Genomic DNA, 22,500 nt, shown 5'->3' with positions numbered 1-22,500 from the left:
CAGTAAAAGTCCTACTTTCAAATGTTACTGAAGTAAAAGTACTCAATATGCAGAATACTATATATTATTGAGTATTAACTGGTTCAGCAGCTGGTAAAGCTGGATCTCATTTTAATGACTTTAGTTTAATCTATAATAATACGTCATCATTTATTAGTTGAATATATTTTGTATTGATAAATAAAAAAATGTAAAAAAAAAAATTACTGAAATAATCAAAATTCACACATTTGAGAAAGTGGCACCGTGAAATGTTTTTTTAATAAAAAAATGACTAAAAAGATGAATTCTCTGTCGGATCGACTGGTTGATTCTGTGTGTTGTAAACAATAACATAGTGTAAAATAGAAATACTCTAGTAAAGTACAAGTACCTCTAAATGATTTAAATATGTACTTAGTGTTTATCTTCTGCACGTCATCAGAAGCAGACGTTTACTTTGAGAAACAAAAGAATAAAGACATCTTAACTGAAGAAGAGGATGAGGGAGGACAGAGGGATCGATTTATGAGTGAAGCTGCTCTGATCGAAGGCAGCCAATCAGCGCTGTCCTCCACCTCCTCCTCGCTGCTGATTGGCCGGCTCGTGGAGCAAGAGAGGATGCCGGGACATCCAAGATGGCCGCGCTCATTTGAAAATCCTGCGGTAGCCAAAATAAACCACAGCTTGGCACCTGAAACGAGTTGTTATTTTTAATTTTTTGTATTATTATTATTATGTGGACGACTGGTGTCGCCAAGCAAGACTCGACCTAAAGGAGAGACAAAGGACTCCGCGACAAGAGCCAGACTATTCCGTACTATCAGGTACAGCTAGCTCAAGCTAACGTTAGCTAGCATGCTAACAGAGCCAGAGAAAAGCAACGGTTCTCTACGGGAGTTTAGCGTTAGCGCGCTAATGCTAACGCTATAGAGCTAGCGGCTCACTCTCACAGCTAACTGTCAACATGCTTATTTATTTACTCTCTGCTTCATATCACCGGAAACAACTTAGTGTTTGTGTAAATAAAAAAATAAACATAAAACTGAAAGCTACATGTCAAATCTGATCATTATAATCTGATGATTGTGATATTTTTAGTTGAAACTCATCTATTTAAATCTGTAACGTTAGTTATGTATGTTAAGTTTGTGCAGCTCCTTATTGTTATGATGTCATCTATTCAGTTTGTATTGTAAACACCAGTAACATAATTAAACTTGTTATCATGTTTGTTATGTCAGCTGTGGATAAATATTCAAATCTGACATTTAAAGAAAATGTGTTTTTAGTCATGTGTTCATACATCTTCGTCTTTGGGCCCCAGACTTCATTACCATGTTGTAAACAACATGTTATTAACTTCTAACACATTAATGGATTTTACTGTTTTTATGACGTAGAAAGTCCTCTTTAGTCTCGGCTCTCCTGAGGATCTATAGCGACACATCGAGTCTGTTTCAGTGTTTAAACTCCCATCACGCTCTGATTTATCTTTGAGCCGACGTCCGTCTAGTGTGAGTGGTTGTATTCGTCATGTAACAGCGGAAGAGTCTGGTAGAGTATTAATGTTAATACTGTGGCCAGTCAGTGAACGAAGCTTCCGTCTTCCCCCCGTTCCTCCCAGAAATAATGCTGATATCTGGAACTCATGTCGGAAGTCGTGTATGAAGAGACAGCCACGATGATCGCAGCAGGGGAATTGCAGCCGTTTGTCCCGTTTGGCCGCGAGCACTGCAGGAACCATCCCAACGCCTTCAACCTGCAGCTCAGAGAGCTCCAGCCCGCCTCCGAGCTCTGGTCGTCAGACGGCGCCGCCGGCCTGGTGGGGTCGCTGCAGGAAGTCAGCCTGCAGGAGAGAGAGAGGGTGAGATTCACGTCATCGATGTATTATATTATGTTCCGCTCATACCGGCAGTTCTGTTTGTGAAACGTCAAAGAAGATAAAAGCAACAGTCACGCACGAGGAGGAAAATCACTGACTGGATCTGTTCTGATTGGCAGGAATGCTGGCAGCTCAGGAAAGGCTGCAAGGGGGTCCGCGAGGAGGACGTGGAGTTTGAAGAGGAGCTGTACGCCGCGGGAACCGTGGTGGTCTGGAGTCAGGGCAGCCGGAGCCAAGCCTCCAACGTGTACAAGGCCTTCACCGTCGACAGCGCGGTGCAGCAGGTCGGTTCACCGGAGACCCGAGAGAAACGGGTCCTCTGAGTAGTTTATGAGACTCACTGTTGATGATAATTATATTTCATTCCTCTTCAAAGGTAAAACAAAAGCTTTTGAAACATCTGAAGTGAGATTATGAGAGTCGTGGCTTCTTGAACGGATGCTTCCGTGTATTTAATTCAAGCCGTTGTCCGTTTGGCTAATCCGAGTCAGAGTGAACTCCGTGCTTTTGGTTCGTGTCCTTCAGTTTATCTCCGACACTGTTTCTGTGTTTTCTTCGGCCCAGATGTCGAGCAAACACCGGAGATGTTCAGAAGTCTAATCCGTCCTCTCCCTCTCACGTTAGCCTGATGCTTACTGTTTGTTTTGGTTCACTTCCTGTCACTGGGTGGATTTTTGTTATCGCTGCAATCAAATCGCTACTTCAGGGGTTTCTTGAACACACGACGTGTCTCAGCTCAGTTTCAGTGGATTCATAATGTTTGTGTTTGATTGTGTCTGCAGGCTTTATGGTGCACCTTTGCTGTTCCTCACGACAAGAAAGACGGTACTGATCATTAAGAACAACCACTCCGGTGCTCCACTCGTATCTGCTGCAGTTCTGCTGAAGTGCATCTTTTTAATGTTGTTTTTTGCAGAAGAGGAAGCGGAGCAGACGGTGTGCATCGTCCAGAGCAGCTGCATCAACGTCCACACGGTGACCGGGAAGGATTTCATCTCTCCTCTCCCGTTCCAGGTGAGAGTCAGAGAGACGGAGGAAGAGAGGGAAGAGAGGGAAGAGAGGGAAGAGAGGGAAGTGAAGGAAGAGAGAGGGAAGAGAAGGAAGAGAGGATTCACCTCTTTGGTCACTTTAACACAAACACAATGGTGATGTGTGCAGGTTATATACTTAATAAAGTCTTTAAACTAGTAGTTTTCACTTTACAACTTGTGAACGTTTATTTTTTTACTGTCTTCCACTTGCTGGATGCTACTAATATTGGAGAGTTTAAAGTAATAATTACTTTAATGATCAAAGGTTTGAAATGTAACTTCTACAGTAAAGTCTCCTCGTCTCCTCCAGGTCTCAAATGTCTGGGCGACAAAGTTTGGACTTTTGTTGGAACGAAAACACACAGCGACCGACGCTCAACTCAGCCCCCCCGGGTAGACACACACACACACACACACACACACACACACACACACCATGGTTATCTGGCAGGTAACTGAGGTACTGAGTTGTCTTTCTTCACAGGGAATCTCTTCCCACAGTGTTCAGCATGCTGCATCCTCTGGACGAGATCGCACCTGTCGTGTGTAAACCTGCAGGTAAGACACACACACACACACACACACACACACACACACACACACACACACACACACACACACACACTGTTCAGACCATACACGGTATATAGGAAGTGGAAGTAAAGCATCCCCTGCTTTATGGTCTGTGTGACTCTAAATGGACCATCATTCACTAAATGAACATCATGCTGTATTGAAGAAGACTTGAAACTAGAGATTGAGACCATAAACTCATGTTTACAATGTTTACTGAGGTAATAAATCAAGAGAGAAGTAGAGTCATTTTCTCATAGACTTCTATACAACCAGAGGAGTCGCCCCCTGGTGGACACTAGAGAGAATGCAGCTTTAACACATGAAGCAGAACCGGAGGTTGCCGCCTGGTTCTGACGTGTGTGTGTGTGTGTGTGTGTGTGTGTGTGTGTGTGTGTGTGTGTGTGTGTGTGTGTGTGTGTGTGTGTGTGTGTGTGTGTGTGTGTGTGTGTGTGTGTGTGTGTGTGTGTGTGTGTGTGTGTGTGTGTGTGTTCCAGGTCTGTTTGAAGGCTCCCGTGTCCAGTACGTGTCGGACTCCTCCATGAAGATCGTGTTCAGCTGCTGTCAGCCCTCTCTGGTCGTCTCTTACGACACGGTGCAGGGAACACACTCGGTCTGGGCCCTGCGCAGAGTCACACAGGATGTGAGTGATCACACACACACACACACACACACACAGTGTCTACCTGTGCCTCACATGGAGCCTCTGACCTCCATCAGGAGCGCTCTACGGTCCTGCGGTGCTCGGTGGATCCGATCGGCACCCCGTTGGGTCTGATGGCGTCGGGCTTGCTGACCTCCCACCTCCGGAACATCTCCCGCCTGGACTCCCCCGGTGGCAGCGGATCAACCGGAACAAGGTAAGAATCAGAACGTAGGACTGGATGAATGATTGTAAAATGATGTTTTCATATAGTTTTGCCTCCAGTTTTCCAGGAGAATTCAAAGGTAACAGAGAGAGAGTAACTCGTACGGAGACGTTGGTCCAGATTAGATCGTAAAAGCTTTATTCATCCCGACTCGTCTCTTGCTAGCTGTGTCGTCTCCGCCGGCTCTCCTCTGCACTACGGCGCCCTGCACAGCCACCAGAGCCGCATCATGACGTCTTCTCCGGGGTTACACTCCCGCGTTCACTCCCCGAGTATTTCCAACATGGCCGCCCTCAGGTGAGTGTGGCTTCTCCGTTAATCTGTTTCATTATAGTCGCGATCAGTCCGCTGACTGAACGAGAATCACAATACTTCAGTCACGATACGATATTATTGCGTATTTTTGTATTTTTATTGATTAAAACAGATCTAGTCAGTGGTTTTACTGATGTATTATAATGTGCTTAGAGGAAGTTAAACGACTCATAATTCATGCAAATGTATCTTCTCTCTCTGTGTTTCCTCCTCCTCCTCCTCCTCCTCCACCTCCTCCACCTCCACCTCCTCCTCCTCCTCCTCCTCCTCCTCCTCCTCCTCCTCCTTCCAGTCGGGCCCACTCTCCGGGCATGGCGGCGCCGTCCTTCTCCGGAGCTTCTCGTTTCAACACGTCTCTTCACAGCCCGTCCCACCAGCAGCAGCACCACCACGGCCTGCTGCCGTCTCCCAACACCACGGTCAACGACAGCGCGGTGGCTCCGGAGGTGGAGCCCATCGTACCCGACCTCTGCATGGAGCAGCTGTGGAGCGAGACGGTGACGGCCGGCTGCCACAGGTTCGAATCCCACGACAGCTTTGTTCCTGAGAGTTCAGCGATGAGGCTACTTAGCTTAGCTATGTTAGCGTCTCAACCTTTAGCTATAAATAGGTTATCTTTAGGCGCATAGCTTTTAGGATATTCTAGTAAAACATGTTATTATCGTAAAATAAAACCAGATTATTCTCGGTTTAACTCGTTTCACATGAATCTTCACCTTCTTGTGTTTTTAGGGAGATGAGCAGCCAGGCGTCCAAAGTGTTTCTGACCTCTGACCTCTGTGAGAACCGCTACCTCTGCTTCCTGGTGGAGTCTCACCAACAGCTCAGGTCAGCTGACTCCTTCTTCTTCTTCTTCTTCTTCTTCTTCTTCTTCTTCTTCTTCTTCTTCTTCTTCTTCTTCTTCTTCTTCACACGGTGTATGTTAGACACAGAGCTCCTCCTCATTCTGTCTCTTTCATTGGTTGTTTCCTCAGATGTGTGAAGTTCATTGAGAGCAACAACACGTCTCAGCTCATCTTCACTTCGGTCACGACCGTCGCTGCCAAAGACGCAGAACCTCTGCAGGTACGTTACAGTATTTATCTTCATGAGGTCTTCCTCCTCTTCTTCTTCTTCCTCTTCTTCTTCTAGCTTGTCACATGTGAATATTGTCTTTGGGTTTTTGAACAGCTGGTCAAACTAATTTAAATATGTCAAGTTGTGCTTTTGGGAAATGATCATTTAATAGAGATTATAATTGAGACTTAATATCATGTTTGTGACATCAGAATATCGACGCCATGCTGGTTCTGGAGGCCTGTGGCAGTCTGGTTCTCTACACGGGAGTCACCAGGGTAAGAACCAACCAACCAACCAACCAATCGATCAATCAATCGACCGACCGATCAGATGGGATTCTTCACTCTCTGGAGATGGTTGATGTGACTCTGTGTGTTGCTCCTCCAGGTCAGTAAGGTGTTCGTCCCCGGCCTCCTGTCGCCCACCTTCAGCCTGACCAACCACCTGTCTCACCTCAGCAGACCGGCGGAGAAAGTTAGCACGCCGGCTAACGCCGGCAGCAGACACCTCCAGAGACTGGACGAGGTTCACATCGTTCTTTTACGCGTTGATCCTTTGAATTGCGATGTATTTTATTTTGTTGTAATAATGCAAGAGATTGTACCGATGTTAGTTCATTTAAAGGTCGACTCCTTCTGCGCTCTGTTCTGTTTGTCTTCACACTCGGCCGTTAGCATAGAGCAGTGATGTAAGCTAATCAATAATGCGTACGCACATACGCAGAATACAGATAAAAGCACGTTTTATAATGACTCCATTGTCCCGTTTTCTCGTCTCCTTCAGGCCGCGATGCCTTCACCGGTGTCGGAGCTCAGGGGGCCGAACCTTAAGCACCACGAAGGTTCGTTTCTGGAGGATTACAGCTTCCAACACGCCACCACGCCGTACATCCAAGCGCTGAGGGACCCCGTCTGCAACCGCGTCACTCTGGTGAGTGTCTGACTCGTCCACTTTCTACAGATACAGTTTGTGTTTTAACGTGTGTCTTTGTTCATCTTTCCTCTACATTTACTCATATATTCACAACCTATAAGCTCGTTCTGAGCGTCAAACACTTCACTTCCTGCATTATGGGTTATTAATCACCGATGTAAGGTGTGAACTCAGCTCCTTGTTGTTTGTTTTACAGCAGACGTTAAACTGAAAGTGTTCACATTTAATGTGTTCTCTCTGTAGGAGCTAAGCAGCGGAAGAATGCTGAGGATCTCCATCCCAGAGATCGCGACCTCAGAGCTGGGTGAGACACACGCACACACACACACACACACACACACACAGACACACAGACACACACACGCACACACACACACACAGACACACACACACACACACACACACACACACACACACACACACACACACACACACAGACACACAGACACACACACGCACACACACACACACAGACACACAGACACACACACGCACACACACACACACACACACACACACACACACACACACACACACACACACACACTCCGTGCCTTTTTACATTTTCATTCTTTAATCTTTTATTATGATCTTTGGTGCACACGTTAGTTTAAAGTGGACTTCGTCTTCTTCTCCTCTTCCTCTTCCTCCTCTTCCTCCTCCTGTTTCTGTCAAACGGTCATCTTGACTTTCATAAAGTCTGGTTTTCTGTCTCCTCAGCAGAATCTGGTGACTTGAGGAGTAATTGATGTACATGATGTTTGTGAGCCGGTGTTTCTCTCATTCCGTCTGCTTTATTTAAAGCCGCTCCCCGTTATTCAGTAATCGACCCTCCAGACGAGGCTCTCCTCCCTCTAATGAAATGGTATTCATTCCCCCCCCCCCCCCCCCCCCCTGACCTTTCCCCACTCTGGATGTCCAATTAAGAGGTTGATTAGGAGCCGGATCGGTCGTTAGCAGACGCAGCGACTCTGATTACTTTTTTCATTTCCTTCAGAAGAAGAGGCCGAAAAACTCAACGAAGGAAAAGTGATTTTTAAAACTTCTTTTCATCCAAAGCTGATGGTGGTCGTGTGATCATTCATGCATTCATGCATTCATTGAAAACTACTTTAAAAGGAGAATTCTTCCACCTTAATAAACTCCTCGGTGCTGCGGATCATTATCATTATTACCATGAACACACGAGATGTGATCTCTCCGTGTGTCGGACACAGACGTACTGTTTCTCATGAATAACTTGAACTAAATTGAGGTATCTGTCATTTTGGGAAAAAACATAATGAAAGTAAACTATTACAAAATGACTACGAGCACAGTTATTGGTACGACTCGGGTTTATCTTAAAACCTGCCGTAGACGATCATGTCAAACTTGTTAAACTTGCGTCTTTTTTTCTGTCCTCTGGTTTGTTTCAGTGAGGAAATGCCTTCAGGCCGTTCGCTTCATTCTGCCAAAGGAAGCCGCCATGAAGGTTTGTAGAACGTCTGCTTAATAACCGGTAAACACGACCGAAAGGAACCCGATCACGTGGAGAGAACTCTTCATCCACGATTATGTAATCTATGAACGGAGCGTTTAACACTTTAGATCCCCAGAATCCTCCAGCGGGATTTTAAAAAAAAAGCATGTTTTCTTCAAACAATCGCCAGAAGCTGTGAAAAGCCTCATTATCGTCAGATTTTAATCTTTCCAACGGTCCTTGAACACATCGCGTGTTCAACAAACGCTTCTGTCAGAAAAGCAACTGAAATGACGCTTAAAAAATTTTGATATTTAGTCAAAAATAAACCTTTTTCCTTTAACCAGATCCTGTAAAAAGACATTCTGAGCTCTTCAGAGCAAATGAAAAGCCAACGTTTGTAGGTTTATGTCGTTACAACTGTTGTTCTGGAGTCGATTATGTTCATATGATGGTGAGAAACCTGAATCTTGATCGTGATAAATGTTTGATTCATTGTTCAGCCGGAGCGGATCGTTATTTATGAATCAAGGAACCCTGAGGAACCCTGAGGAACCCTGAAGAACCCTGAGGAACCCTGAACCTCTTGAATAACAACACCAGAGACTCTACACTCACAGCACCAGAGTTACATTGTAACCCTCGTGCCGTTGCGTTCTCATTGTGTTCTTATATTTAACGTGGTTGTTGTTGTTATGTTGTTATAACACGTTATCGTGCAGGTTTTGGTGAAGTGGTACAACATCTACAACGCCCCCGGAGGTCCCAGCGCCCACGCGGAGTGGAACCTGTTCGTCACCTGCTTCATGACGCTGATGGGCTACAACACCGAGCGCCTGGCGTGGACGCGCAACGTGAGTCGGCCGCGGAAAAAAAAAGTGCTGTTTTAAAAAAAAAAACCCCGTTGAACTCACTGAGCTCACGTCGTTGCTCTTCTCGGCACAGCTGCACGTTGAAGTGCCGCTCTCTCCGGTGATCGCGGCGAAGAAGGCTCGTCCCTCTGACGGAGGATCTGAAGAGGTTTGAGACACGATGAGCATCAATGAAACACTTTAATACTCCAGGGAACATGATTTCACTCTGTTATATATGTACACAGTATATATAGATATATAGATGCTCTTAATAGATACATTTTCTCCGTTCTGTAAACAACAATGCAGCTTTTCTGTCCATCAGAAGTGACGTGTTGTAGATTGTTCTTTGTTTGATGTCCTCTGTGCTCTGCAGGACCTGGACTACTTGTTGGGGTCTCATTACCACCGACAGATGAACTCTCAGCCCGTCTCTCTCCCCACAGAGACCCCCACAGCCCAGGCCTCAGTGAGTCTCTCTGCATTCACTGGTGTTCTATATATACATATATATACATTATATATATATATATATATGTATGTATGTATATATATATATATTACAACGTCTTCGGGCAGCAGCAGCCACGCTGTCTTTTTCTAGTTGGAATAACCGTCTTAGAGAGAATAAGTTCGTGTTACTTCTGGTCTTCTGTATCTTGTTGTGTGTGCACATAATGAAGGAACCTGTTCAGGGTCTGGATTAGGATTTGGGGACATGGTGACTCAGAGGAACCTGGTCTCTGGGTAAGAACAGAGAGAACCTTTAACTCTTAAGAGCGCCGCGCAAACACGAGCAACGATGAGCCGGAGGAACCGGGATTAAAACTACCAGAAACGTCTACGCATCACTACATTCCTACTTCTTCTCCTCCTCCTCCTCCTCCTCCTCCTCCTCCACCTCCTCCTCCTCCTCCTCTGTCCCAGGTGTCGTCTCTGAAGCTGGACAGTGCGTCTCCTCTCTTCCCTCACATCCCGGCTCTGTTCTACGTCCTCCATCTGCTCTATCAGGAGCTGCAGCTGGACGAGCTGCAGAGAGCCAGAGCATCATCGCTGGTCTGTCTGCTGCAGCAGCTGGCCAGGTAACCGTGTGTGTGTGTGTGTGTGTGTGTGTGTGTGTGTGTGTGTGTGTGTGTGTGTGTGTGTGTGTGTGTGTGTGTGTGTGTGTGTGTGTGTGTGTGTGTGTGTGTGTGTGTGTGTGTGTGTGTGTGAGATATATATATATATATCTATACTGTATATATTATAACTGTGAAAACATGTTAAAACTTGTCATTGTTTCCTGTTAAAGTGTTAAACTTGAACAGGTTGTCAAGTGACAGCAGCAGAGTGTGTGTGTGTGTGTGTGTGTGTGTGTGTGTGTGTGTGTGTGTGTGAGTGAAGAGCCCTTCAGATTAATTGTAATGAATTGTCCCGTGTTGGTTGGTGGGCGCTCCTGAAGTGCGGTTGTGCGGTTTCACTCTCTTGTAGAGGCTGAAGCGATGATGAAGCGATGACGCAGCGATGACGCTCGTCAGCGTTTGATTCACGTTTATCTCAATAACTCGCAGAATAAATCGGTTCTGATCCTTTGAAGATGAGTTATTGTGACATAAGTCTGCTTTAGGACCACGAGGTGCTCAAACACTGAATGGGCTTTAGTTCCATTAGTGTCGTCAGGTATTGTATTTCAACACACACACACACACACACACACACACACACACACACACACACACACACAGTGTCTGAGATGGATTAAAACCGATCGATCACCTGACGTAATGACTCACGTCTGTTAATTACTCACAAACGTGGTTTTAATTAGTGATCAGAAACGCGTTGAATGTCACAGAGGAGACGTCCTGCAGCAGGCCGAGCTCTTAAAGGGACAGTGCACCCACTTCTAATATATCTATATCTATTTATTCATTCTTTTATTGTTACTGCATTGTGTGTTTATATTGTATATTTTATTTATTTCTACCGTATAGTGACGGTCTCTCTGAGCTTCCTGTTATCGGTTTGTTGTCTCACTTTTGCTGCTTTGTAAACTCTGTTTTTGAAGGTTCTGTATAAATAAAGTTATTATTATTATTACCTCACATGCATACTAATGTGTTTAATAAAGTGTCTTCTGTGTGTGTGTGCAGAGACCTCCAGCTGGACGAGTACGTGGATCTGTACTGGAGAGACTACCCGTCGCTGATCAGTGGCTTCACTGAGAGCTGCGTCATAGACCAGAGTGAGTCTGACACCAGGAACCGGACCAGACGGGACCACGAGGCTTCATGTCGGGGGTCTTTTCCTCGGACCGTGTTAGCGTTTTGTAGCTACGATGAGAGCTCGTTGATCAGCCAACGTGACAACCGTTTGGTTTCTCTGTCTCTCTCTCGCTCTCTCTCTCCTCAGCTCTGATTGGTCAGATGCAGCGTCCGTCCTTCCTGAGGGCGGAGCCTCCCTGTGTGCTCAGCTGGCTCAGTGGCTGCCTGAGAGGAGAGGAGAGCCCGCCTTTCCCCTGCCTGCCCGGCATCTGTACGAGGACCCGGCTGCTGGTTCTGGTACCGACTCTTAAGTTTCACTGTTTCTCTGTTCAACACGAGTTCATCTGGAGATCAAACAGATTATTGGGCCGCACGCTTCAGGGATTTTATAAGTTTCTAAGTCTTTTCTTTCTCTTGATTTGATAGTTAACTGAAGAGACGGACAGAAATAAAAAGCTAGAAACAAACAGAAGACAAACAGTGGCTTGCTTTGTGTCTTTAGTAACATTTAGTATTTGTGTTGGTTTACTGACTTCAGAGCGTGAACATGATTTCTGGGTCTGGATCCGTGTAGACCAGCTGCTGAGATCAAACAACAAAGATCTGCATCTGTTGATGCGGATCATCAGAGATCTCAGTTATATATCTGCTCCCGTTGCTCCTCTAGATCCGGTTCAAAGGTCCGCGTGACGTTCTGTTCTCGTCTTTGAGAGCTTTTTAGAGCGTTGATCCTCCAGCTGCCTTCAGATCAGAGGCAGCGAGGGTGAAGAGTTCAGCTCTGATTGAGACGCAGCCCGACGATTTATTTGTGTAACATGTCGGATTATTTTTCTGAACATAAAGAGCAATTACACTGTGTGTGTGTGTGTGTGTGTGTGTGTGTGTGTGTGTGTGTGTGTGTGTGTGTGTGTGTGTGTGTGTGTGTGTGTGTGTGTGTGTGTGTTCTCTGGAGGATGACGGAGGTGATGATGACTGTACATGTGGACAGAAAGTACAGCTCACGATGCAGAGAGAGTCGTAAACACACTGAATGCATCACATGTTGTGTTACACGAGACGTTTCACGTTAAATCACAACATGTTGCACCGTTTCTGTGCACGTGAAATAACATAATTGCGTGCGCGTATATGAATGTGAATGTCGTTAATGCAGCTGTAGAAATATTTAGTGTGAAAGTCGTTTCACAGTGAAGTGAAGCTGATCTCTGTGTTTGTTTCCTCAGAGTTTTGCTCTCTACATCGTCGGAGATGAAAACGCAACTTCAACAGAAGTATCAAAGTACCTGGTGAAGCTCTCTGCAGGTGTGTGTGTGTGTGTGTGTGTGTGTGTGTGTGTGTGTGTGTGTGTGTGTCAGCTGATTTCCTCCATTTGTTTTGCTCTTTTCTACTCAAACACAAGTGCTCATTGACTTTGTGGGCGGATATTTTTCTTTTTTTTTCAGAAACCAAATCAAACAAATGTCGTCCCACATAAATGAAGTCCTTCACTCATCTCTCTCTCTCTCTCTCTCTCTCTCTCTCTCTCTCTCTCTCTCTCTCTCTCTCTCTCTCTCTCTCTCTCTCTCTCTCTCTCTCTCTCTCTCTCAGGTCAGAAGTACTGTACCAGTGAACTGCACTACAGAAGGTAATTACGCTCTCAGCAATGAGAGGAAGAGCTTCATGGTTTGTTTTTACACTTTATCGTCTGTGTGTTGTTCAAAATACACCATGTTTGATTCAAACAGCATACAAACATTCAATACACTAAAAGTGAAATGTGTAAAATGTTAAAAAAAGATTAAACATCACCAGAATGTGAAGAGGTTACAGTGTTGACGTTACAGCAAAGAGATATAAGTTAGCATGCTCGGCGCGTTGCTGTAAATGCTCATTTTGATAACTGATGTCTCTGCGTGTCATATTCCGTGTTTATTCGGTTTTTCTCTCACTAGATTCGTTGATTCGTTGATTCACTAAATGTGTGTTTCTTGTAGGCAGAGCAGTGTGAAGGTGAAGGTTTCCTGTGAGACTCTGGCTGAGCAGCTGGTGGTCTGGCTCACCTCAGAAGGTGAGACGGCTTCACACACGTTCAGACCAGGACCCGAGTCTGGACCCGGAGTCTGGACCCGGAGTCTGGACCCGGAGTCTGGACCCGGAGTCTGGACCCGGAGTCTGGAGTGTTCATAACGTTCTTCCTTCTCCGGTCTAGGTTTCACCCTGAAGGACCTGGAGTCGGTCCCCTTCGGCGTGGCTCTGCCCATCAGAGAGGCCATCTACCGCTGCCGCGAGCAGCCGTGTTCCGATTGGTCGGAGGAGGTCTGTCTGCTGATTGGACGACAGGATCTCACCAAACAAGCCCACAAGATGACGCTGGCCAAGAGCAAAGCCGTGAGTCTTCAGAAAAATAATCCATAAATAAATCTTAAAAGCAGCGAGGTTGTTGAGATAAAACTGTGTGTGTGTGTGTGTGTGTGTGTGTGTGTGTGTGTGTGTGTGTGTGTGTGTGTGTGTGTGTGTGTGTGTGTGTGTGTGTGTGTGTGTGTGTGTGTGTGTGTGTGTGTGTGTGTGTGTGCAGTCTGTTGGTTCAGGTCTGTCCTTGGAGCCTCCGGTGGCCACAGAGGCAGACGAGGAGGAAGACGGGATGTCGGACATCATTCAGGAGGTAACACACACACACACACACACACACACACACACACACACACACACACACACACACACACACACACACAGCAAACAGCATCACTCTGAACCTGTTCTAGTAGATGCCTTGTTGTTGTTGTTGTTGTTGTTGTTGTTTGTTGTTTGTGTTGTCACGTGACGTGTGATCCTCTCCAGGTCACAGGGCTGATCTGGAGTCAGGATCTCAGGGTCCAGGAGGTCCGGAGGCTCCTGCAGAGCTCCAGGCCGGTCCGGGTCAGTGTGGTCCAGCTACCGGAGGTTTCTGACCACGAGTACATCGAGGAGAAGGAGAACAAGTGAGCGTTCACTATCCTCAGATCATCGTCTTTACCACGGTCCTTGAACACATCATGTGTAGATGATAGATTTATGTTGTAACGGTTTCAAACTGCTCAGACTTCCAGAGTTCTCTCTTCTAGTGATGATGGTTCTGGTTCCATAGACGAGCAGAACTTTTGTTATTTCTGAGACCACAGAGAGTAAAATGTGACGCGTTCAGACGGTTCACGACATTATTTTTGTATCTTTTCTTGATATTTGTGTCGCTTCAGATCAGATCAGTCTCTCTCTCTAAAAAACCTTGTTTCTCACTTTTCTTTTTACATCAGTTGTTTGTCTCTGTTTCACATAGAGAACTATACACATATATACATATATATGTGTATATATATGTGTATATTATATCCTACTTCTCTGTCTCTCCAGACTGCTGCAGCTGTGTCAGAGGACCATGGCTCTGCCGGTGGGTCGAGGCCTCTTCACGCTCTTCTCCTATCAGCCGGTACCGACCGAACCGCTGCCCGTCCCCAAACTCAACCTGACCGGTGAGAACACCAAGTATGAGACGTCTGTGCTGTGGATCAGGTCGTTAGATTATATATATATAAATATATGTAATTTGTCATGAAAGCAGAGACTTTTACTTTTGACGGTTGAAATCTGTTCGACGAGCTTCATTTTGTTTTCTATTGTCCTTTTTCTTTTGTTTATTATAAATACGGATGTTAATCTGCAGATTTTTAATGGTTTGTTTTGTTCTCTGTTTTGTAAATGCAACACCGGATGACGTATGAAATATATTAATGTTTAACATGAATATTGTGTATTTCCTGATCCAGGCCGCGCCCCCCCGAGGAACACCATGGTGGACCTGAACAGCGGGAACATCGACGTTCCTCCCAACATGACCAGCTGGCCGAGCTTCCACAACGGAGTCGCTGCTGGACTCAAGATAGCTCCGGCTTCACAGGTCGGTCTGGAGAACCAGCAGCTCCACACTGGTTATGACCACGTTATGCTCCTCCTCTGGTCCCGTGACCTCTGCTCCTCTGGTCACGTGACCTCTGCTCCTCCTCTGGTCACGTGACCTCTGCTCCTCTGGTCCCGTGACCGCTCCTCCTCTGGTCCCGTGACCTCTGCTCCTCCTCGTTGTGTTCAGGTGGACTCGGCCTGGATCGCCTACAACAAGCCAAAGAGCCCCGAGCTGGCCAACGAGTACGCCGGCTTCCTGATGGCTCTGGGCCTCAACGGACACCTCACCAAGCTGGCCACGCTCAACATCCACGACTACCTCACCAAGGTACACACACACACACACACACACACACACACACACACACACACACACACACACACACACACGCACACACACACACACACGGGTCTAATGAGCGCTGTCGGTCAGTGATCTGGTTGGACTCGTCACAGTCGGAGCTGATTGCAGGTATTTCATCACACGCTGTGGTCTGATGACATGAGTGTGTGTGTGTGTGTGTGTGTGTGTGTGTGTGTGTGTGTATGTGTGTGTCCTCAGGGCCATGAGATGACCAGCATCGGGCTGCTTCTGGGCGTGTCCTCAGCCAAGCTGGGCACCATGGACATGTCAATCACTCGCCTCCTCAGCATCCACATCCCGGCCCTGCTGCCCCCCACCTCCACCGAGCTGGACGTCCCGCACAACGTCCAGGTGAGTCTGCACAGCCTCACCGGCGCAAATAATAATGATAATAATAATAAAATCCTGACTCAGTTTTCTGTCTGCCGTGCAGGTCGCTGCTGTGATCGGCATCGGGCTGGTGTACCAGGGAACAGGACACAGACACAACGCTGAAGTCCTGCTGTCTGAGATCGGTGTGTGTCATTCTAACTACTTTCATCATCTCTTAAAGATGTGATGTAAAATATAAAGCTCACATTTTTATAATAATAATAAATAAAGAGTAGAACAGTCTGGTAAGTTCAGAGCCTTTTTAAAACACACACTTGTTCCACGTTACGATATTCCCATCGGGACACGGAGACGATGTCGGTGAGTCGTGTTGGTGAACGTGAGGGTGAAACGTGTGTTTCTGTGTCTCAGGTCGGCCTCCTGGTCCAGAGATGGAGTACTGCACAGACAGAGAGTCCTACTCTCTGGCTGCCGGTCTGGCTCTGGGTATGGTCTGTCTGGGGGTGAGTCTCTTTAACGAACAGTCGTCATTTTAGTGTATAACATGCGTCTCTTATGCATTAAATAGTAAATACGACTAAAATGTCTTCTTTTGATTTTTGAGTTGAGGACATTAGATATGCAATGTCTGTATTTATTACCTCCAGTATTCACTGATTTATTGCTTTATAATCTCCTAAACGTACTAGTATTATTCACATTGTTATCATTGTTGCGTCCCTGCAGCACGGCAGTAACCTGATCGGGATGACGGACCTGAACGTCCCCGAGCAGCTGTACCAGTACATGGTGGGGGGGCACCGCAGAGCTCAGGCCGGAGCCAACAGAGAGAGACACAAGTCTCCCAGCTACCAGATCAAGGTACGGGACGTCACGCCGACGTATCGAGTCATGATTAGTGTTACTGAAGTATAATAATGTGTTTAGAGCTCGTGTTAGAAGTTAAACATCATAATTCATCTCTAATATCTGTTTTATATTAACGTGAAAACATCTCCTTCAAACTACTGGATTTATTCTAGTTCATCACCAAAACTACATTTTACAGACGACATGTGAACACATCATGATAACGTTCAGCCAGTACTCGTGTTCACTGAGCAGAGCCTGAAGGCATCATGATGTCACTGAAGTGAACCTCTGTTGGTTAGCTGTTAGCGGTGCTGCTAACGTTACTAGCTCTCCTTGTTTACAATGTAACATTATCAGAGATCAGACACTAGAATACATTTTCTCTCCACATGAAGTTGACTACAACACCGAGCTATGTGTCTCAAACACTGTTAGCTCGCTGATTAGCCACCGTGGTTAGCCGGCTCGCTAATTATTATGTTTTTCTCTCTCCAAACATTTTGGACGGTTTCCTTTCAGGAGGGCGACACCATAAATGTGGACGTGACGTGTCCCGGAGCCACGCTGGCCCTCGCTATGATCTACCTGAAGACCAACAACAGGTGAGAGGACTTGCATTCTCTCTAATGTCCACCAGGGGGCGACTCCTCTGGTTGTATAGAAGTCTATGAGAAAATGACTCTACTTCTCTCTTGATTTATTACCTCAGTAAACATTGTAAACATGAGTTTATGGTCTCAATCTCTAGTTTCAAGTCTTCTTCAATACAGCATGATGTTCATTTAGTAAACGATGGTCCATTTAGAGTCACACAGGTGACGTAGAATAAATCTGATTTACCGCGTTAACACGCTGAGTTTCATAAATACGATGTGGTGCTTTCTGATTATCACCCATGTGAGTGTTCCTCACGATGAACACGCTGTCCGCTATTGGTCAAGATGCTCCCCATCTCCAACGCCGTCCGTCTATTGGCTGACAGGGTGTTGAAGGAGGGGTCCTATTAACACCTCCTCGTCTCTTCCTGGTTCTCTCCACTAGGTCCATCGCTGATTGGCTGAAACCTCCAGACACCTGGTTCCTGCTGGATTTCATCAAGCCAGAGTTTCTGCTGCTGAGGGTTTGTGTGTGTGTGTGTGTGTGTGTGTGTGTGTGTGTGTGTGTGTGTGTGTGTGTGTGTGTGTGTGTGTGTGTGTGTGTGTGTGTGTGTGTGTGTGTGTGTGTGTGTGTGTGTGTGTGTGAGTGATTGTTCTTCTTCCCACCTCCATAATAACTGGTGTCTCTCTTCTTCTTCTTCTTTCCTCTCAGACTCTCGCTCGCTGTATCATCATGTGGGATGAAATCCTCCCAAATACTGAGTGGGTCAAGAGTAACATACCCCAGGTGAGAAAACGCACACACACACACACACACACACACATACACACACACACACACACAGCAACAAGTCACGGTGACTTGTAGAGCTGTGACACGAGGCGGTGGAAACACCACCACTGTTGTCCACATGGGGGCGCCACAATCAACACAAAACAAAGGTTGCAAACTAGCGTAGAGGAGCGAGACGGTGAACCTCACACTGCTGCAGCTGAAGGCAGTGAGGCAGTGGTTAGACATAAGAATGGTTAGAAATACAATGATAAACTATAACCAGAGCTTTTTTATGTGAGGCTCACACATACAATAGTTCGTATCTCCGTTTGTTTTGTTCTTCAGATCATGAGGGGGACCTTTGACCCTTCAGAGGACATCAACATGGAGACGATGGCGTGAGTATTTTGAGCGTAGTGGTAGTCGTGATGCTCTCTGCACCACCAGGACTCACCGTGTGTGACCGGTTTCTCTCTCAGCCAAGCTCAGGACTACATCACGGCCGGCGCCTGTATGGCTCTGGGTTTACGCTTCGCCGGCTCCGCCAACTCCGACGCCTTCGACTGCCTCTACGAGTTCGCCAGGACCTTCATGAAGATCATGTCCTTCGCCGGTACAGCGGCCGTTGTAAGTGTCGGAGGGATTCGACCCTCTGAACCCTAAAAGAACAGCGTGTTGTCTTTAAACAATCCCCAAAAAACGACACCGTTTAAAACGTCATTATCGTGTTTATTAAGCTATTCACATGTGTACAGCCTCTCCTCTACAGGTGAGGTCTCAGCTTAAAGGAAACGCTTTATTAGAGGAGAGATTTTAAATGAGACACATAGAACTAAAAACATGTTTAATGTCTCTCTACTTCTAGTCATTATTGCTCTGTTTCCGTGGAGGTGCAGGACTTTTATTTTGAAATGAAAATCAAGACCACAGAGAGAAAAACCGCTGAACTGTTGATGCTGCGTTCACATACATTACTGTAGATAGTGACTGTCTTTGCTCTCCTGTCTCTCTGTCTGTCTGTCTGTCTGTCTGCCTGTCTGTCTGTCTCTCTGTCTCTGCCTGTCTGTCTGCCTGTCTGTCTGCGTTCCGGTCACCGCAGCAGACGGGCTACTACAACCTGCAGACGGGTCTGTCTATGATCCTGCTGGCGATGTCCATGGTGATGTCCGGCACCGGGAACCTGAAGGTGCTGCAGCTCTGTCGCTTCTTCCACAAGAGGACCGGAGGAGAGATGAACTACGGCTTCCACATGGCTCATCACATGGGGCTGGGGCTGCTGTTCCTGGGGGGGGGGAGGTGAGGGAGACACACACACACACACACACACCATTACACGTCTACCAAGCCAACAGTGCACTGTCGGGCTACCCTAGCCAACAGGGAACTTGTGTTTCTGGTCATTTCAAAAATACTAAAATGGACGGTGCTACTGAACAGTTTTTCTACAGCAGCCATTAACGCGCTTTAATTAACGGGTCAGAAACGACACAAATGACAAAATAAACAATACAAACAACATTTGATGGCAGAAAGTTAGTCTTCTGATCCGTCCTCAGCCTTAAATATTTTATATTCACCAGCTTTCTCACGTTTCTATTCATGTTGGTGAACTCAAATGATAAGAGTAAAGGTGTTTGTGCTGCAGAAGTTGGGTCAGAAGGCTGCTGGATGTCGGGGGTCTAAGGGGCCATTAGTCCCCCACATGTGTCTGTTTTACACAGTTTGAACTGTAAACTTGTAGTAAGAGGATTATTTTCTGCTCTTAAACATGCTAAACGTGCCTCAAGCAGCCGTTTAACTGAAGAGCAGCGTCATTAAGTCCTCTCACGTCACCTTCATGTGACGTCTGACCCGACTCACTCTGAGCACACACTTCACCGCTAACGTTCTGTTAAAGAGGCTCCGTGTGGTGACGTTTAGTCTGATGTAAGAGTGTTTTATTCACTGCAGTGTGTCTTTAGAGCTCAGAGTGAGAAAGACGTTCATGAACACTGTTGTGTTGTTAGTTTAGACTCCACACACTCGTCACTAGTCGTGTAATTGTCGAGCAAACTTTTAAAAATGTTGCAAAAAACAGAAACAGCTGATCTGAGTTAAACAAAGGAGTTTCTTTCTTTGAGTCAAAAAACATCTCAAGTGAGTGTAAAAACCTTTAAAAACTGTTAGATGAAGTTTTGTTAGTGAGGCTTTCAGGGGTCTGAAGTGTCACTCAAGGGTTCTGGACCCCCCGAGACCACCGTCTGCAGCCCCCCTGCACAGCGCAGACACAACAACGTGATGTTTGTATTCTGCCTCTTAGATACACCCTCAGCACCTCCAACTCCGCCATCGCTGCTCTGCTGTGCGCCCTCTACCCTCACTTCCCTGCTCACAGCACCGACAACCGGTGAGACACACACACACACACACACACACACACACACACACACACACACACACACACACACACACACACACACATGAACAATGTGAACCTTTGATTTGTGACGGACATCAATCCAAGACCTGAAGTATCTAAGTGTCCTCTTAATGCTAAGGAAAGGTGCTTCAATGCTTCCTTTATTAGCTCCTTTAGCGTAGGAAACACTGGACCTTCCTTTATTAGCTCCTTTAGCATAGGAAACACTGGACCTTCCTTTATTAGCTCCTTTAGCATAGGAAACACTGGACCTTCCTTTTATTGTTTAACAATCGTACTCATGCATAGAGTGATGTCATTGAATCTTTTGATATAAAAAATATTAAACAAGAGACTTTTGACGTTGACATATGATAAACCTGATGAATGCAGTGACGATAGACGCATTAACTGTGTATCTGGTTGTTGCCGTTGTGTCTGCAGCTACCACCTGCAGGCCCTGAGACACCTGGCCGTCCTGGCTGCAGAGCCTCGTCTGCTGGTCCCCGTGGACGTGGACTCCCTGAAGCCCTGCTACGCCCTCCTAGAAGTCACCTACAAGGTGAGTCCTCGGTCCTACATTCAGACTCAGAGTCTGAACGCGCAGGTCAGACGACTCGAGTCACGAGCTGACGTGACTTCTAGCTTTAATTATGAAGGTTTATAATTATGAAGGTTTCTGTACGATATTGAATGTACTTCCTCTCTCACAAGCTTTTAATAAGTGTCCATGGCTGCACTTCCTCCTGACGAGCTGTTTTACATGCAACCACACACACACACACACACACACACACACACGCTAACAGGAGCTGTAATGCACAAGAGGAACGTCCACCAAACGTTTTGAGCAGCTTCAGAAATCAGAATAGAACTTTTTCTTTTCAAAGTAAAGCCCAACTTGACTTTAGTGTCATTGAACAAAGAGAGAAGGTCTCGCTGCTCCCTGATTGGATGCTGGAGTACTTCCTTCTTTATGAATGAAGCGGTTCACCAGTTAAAGCAGCTTCCCCCAGACCTTACAGACCTTACTGCACAAATTAAATGTCGACAGGAAATCAAACAACTAAATGTTTTAAAAACTAGCAGATATCAGCATCCACACTCTAAAAGTTACATAAACTAATAAACAAACACGAGCAGGTTTGTCTGCAGACTTTAACTCGAGCGCAGACAAAAAGCGACTCCGATTATCTTTAAACAGCTTCAATCATCCGTCAGCACTGCTGGAGTCTGTAAACACACACAGACACACACTTATTGTTCAGACATGAACGCGTTCTGTCTGCATCTGTCCATGAAGAAGCTGTGCGTCACACTAGTAGTGACTGAACCCGTCGATCTGTTATCATCTATATCTACAGACCCTCGTCGTCGTTGTGGGTCAGATTTGACGCACAGAAGCAAACGTGCGACGTCCAGAATATGTGAGAATAAAGTTCTTCAGGAACCAGAAGCTCAGATGAGAATAACTGCAGAGTGTTGGTCGTGTTCCACGTTGTTTCAACGCTTTGCTGAGGCTGTAAACAGCAGACAAAGTACCTGCATGGCAGCAAAGTACTGTAAAACCAATCAGCCTCACAGCGAGGGCTGCCTCTCTCTGATTGGCTGATGTGATGGAATACGTTGTGTTGATGTTGTGAGACTCTTTGTGTGTGTTGTCATGATTTCAGGAGACCAAGTGGTACAAAGAGACCACGGTGGAGCTGATGGCTCCCACCATGCTGCCCGAGCTGCACCTCCTCAAACGGGTAAAGAACTCTTAACGTCTCCCTCATGATGTGCAGATAAACACAGGAGTCTCTTCCTGACTCTGTTCTACCTGCTGGTCTCTGCTGGTCTCTGCTGGTCTCAGGTGAAGGTGAAGGGCCCGAGGTACTGGGAGCTGTCTGTGGACCTGAGCAGAGAAACACAACATCTACAGTGAGTCCAGAGCCACAGTCACCTGTTACTGACCACCATCCACATCTTTACATCCTCTACTTCCATCCTCCCCTCCTCTCCTCTCCTCCTCTCTCCTCTCCTCCCCTCTCCTCTCCTCTCCTCTCCTCTCCTCTCCTCTCTCCT

The 22,500-nt window shown here is 46.3% G+C and overlaps 1 protein-coding gene across 1 annotated transcript in view; it reads left to right on the top strand.

Annotated features, from left to right (window-relative positions):
* Window positions 1–634: 634 nt before the first annotated feature.
* Window positions 635–22,500, top strand: part of anapc1 (anaphase promoting complex subunit 1) — a 25,891-nt gene continuing 4,025 nt past the window's right edge. The window contains exons 1-47 of the mRNA XM_079168497.1: window positions 635–806; window positions 1,607–1,846; window positions 1,984–2,148; window positions 2,647–2,689; window positions 2,781–2,878; window positions 3,206–3,288; window positions 3,380–3,453; window positions 3,966–4,111; window positions 4,189–4,328; window positions 4,503–4,634; window positions 4,945–5,169; window positions 5,385–5,480; window positions 5,627–5,717; window positions 5,921–5,986; window positions 6,099–6,236; window positions 6,495–6,641; window positions 6,888–6,948; window positions 8,063–8,118; window positions 8,829–8,960; window positions 9,052–9,126; window positions 9,337–9,429; window positions 9,888–10,042; window positions 11,093–11,184; window positions 11,352–11,500; window positions 12,427–12,505; window positions 12,791–12,827; window positions 13,177–13,250; window positions 13,392–13,570; window positions 13,758–13,844; window positions 14,021–14,160; window positions 14,570–14,688; window positions 14,983–15,113; window positions 15,303–15,443; window positions 15,678–15,830; window positions 15,913–15,994; window positions 16,224–16,315; window positions 16,539–16,673; window positions 17,184–17,266; window positions 17,706–17,784; window positions 17,973–18,047; window positions 18,381–18,433; window positions 18,515–18,662; window positions 19,135–19,331; window positions 20,335–20,421; window positions 20,878–20,995; window positions 22,107–22,184; window positions 22,289–22,356. Coding sequence (XP_079024623.1) covers window positions 1,631–1,846; window positions 1,984–2,148; window positions 2,647–2,689; window positions 2,781–2,878; window positions 3,206–3,288; window positions 3,380–3,453; window positions 3,966–4,111; window positions 4,189–4,328; window positions 4,503–4,634; window positions 4,945–5,169; window positions 5,385–5,480; window positions 5,627–5,717; window positions 5,921–5,986; window positions 6,099–6,236; window positions 6,495–6,641; window positions 6,888–6,948; window positions 8,063–8,118; window positions 8,829–8,960; window positions 9,052–9,126; window positions 9,337–9,429; window positions 9,888–10,042; window positions 11,093–11,184; window positions 11,352–11,500; window positions 12,427–12,505; window positions 12,791–12,827; window positions 13,177–13,250; window positions 13,392–13,570; window positions 13,758–13,844; window positions 14,021–14,160; window positions 14,570–14,688; window positions 14,983–15,113; window positions 15,303–15,443; window positions 15,678–15,830; window positions 15,913–15,994; window positions 16,224–16,315; window positions 16,539–16,673; window positions 17,184–17,266; window positions 17,706–17,784; window positions 17,973–18,047; window positions 18,381–18,433; window positions 18,515–18,662; window positions 19,135–19,331; window positions 20,335–20,421; window positions 20,878–20,995; window positions 22,107–22,184; window positions 22,289–22,356 — 5,108 coding nt within the window. The 5' untranslated portion in view covers window positions 635–806; window positions 1,607–1,630. The remainder of the gene's footprint in view (window positions 807–1,606; window positions 1,847–1,983; window positions 2,149–2,646; window positions 2,690–2,780; window positions 2,879–3,205; window positions 3,289–3,379; window positions 3,454–3,965; window positions 4,112–4,188; window positions 4,329–4,502; window positions 4,635–4,944; window positions 5,170–5,384; window positions 5,481–5,626; window positions 5,718–5,920; window positions 5,987–6,098; window positions 6,237–6,494; window positions 6,642–6,887; window positions 6,949–8,062; window positions 8,119–8,828; window positions 8,961–9,051; window positions 9,127–9,336; window positions 9,430–9,887; window positions 10,043–11,092; window positions 11,185–11,351; window positions 11,501–12,426; window positions 12,506–12,790; window positions 12,828–13,176; window positions 13,251–13,391; window positions 13,571–13,757; window positions 13,845–14,020; window positions 14,161–14,569; window positions 14,689–14,982; window positions 15,114–15,302; window positions 15,444–15,677; window positions 15,831–15,912; window positions 15,995–16,223; window positions 16,316–16,538; window positions 16,674–17,183; window positions 17,267–17,705; window positions 17,785–17,972; window positions 18,048–18,380; window positions 18,434–18,514; window positions 18,663–19,134; window positions 19,332–20,334; window positions 20,422–20,877; window positions 20,996–22,106; window positions 22,185–22,288; window positions 22,357–22,500) is intronic.

The sequence above is a fragment of the Pholis gunnellus genome, assembly GCF_910591455.1.
Source record: "Pholis gunnellus genome assembly, chromosome: 11".
Lineage (NCBI taxonomy): Eukaryota > Metazoa > Chordata > Actinopteri > Perciformes > Pholidae > Pholis > Pholis gunnellus.
Note: the sequence above shows the minus strand (reverse complement) of the source record. Positions and strands in the feature narration are given on the sequence as shown.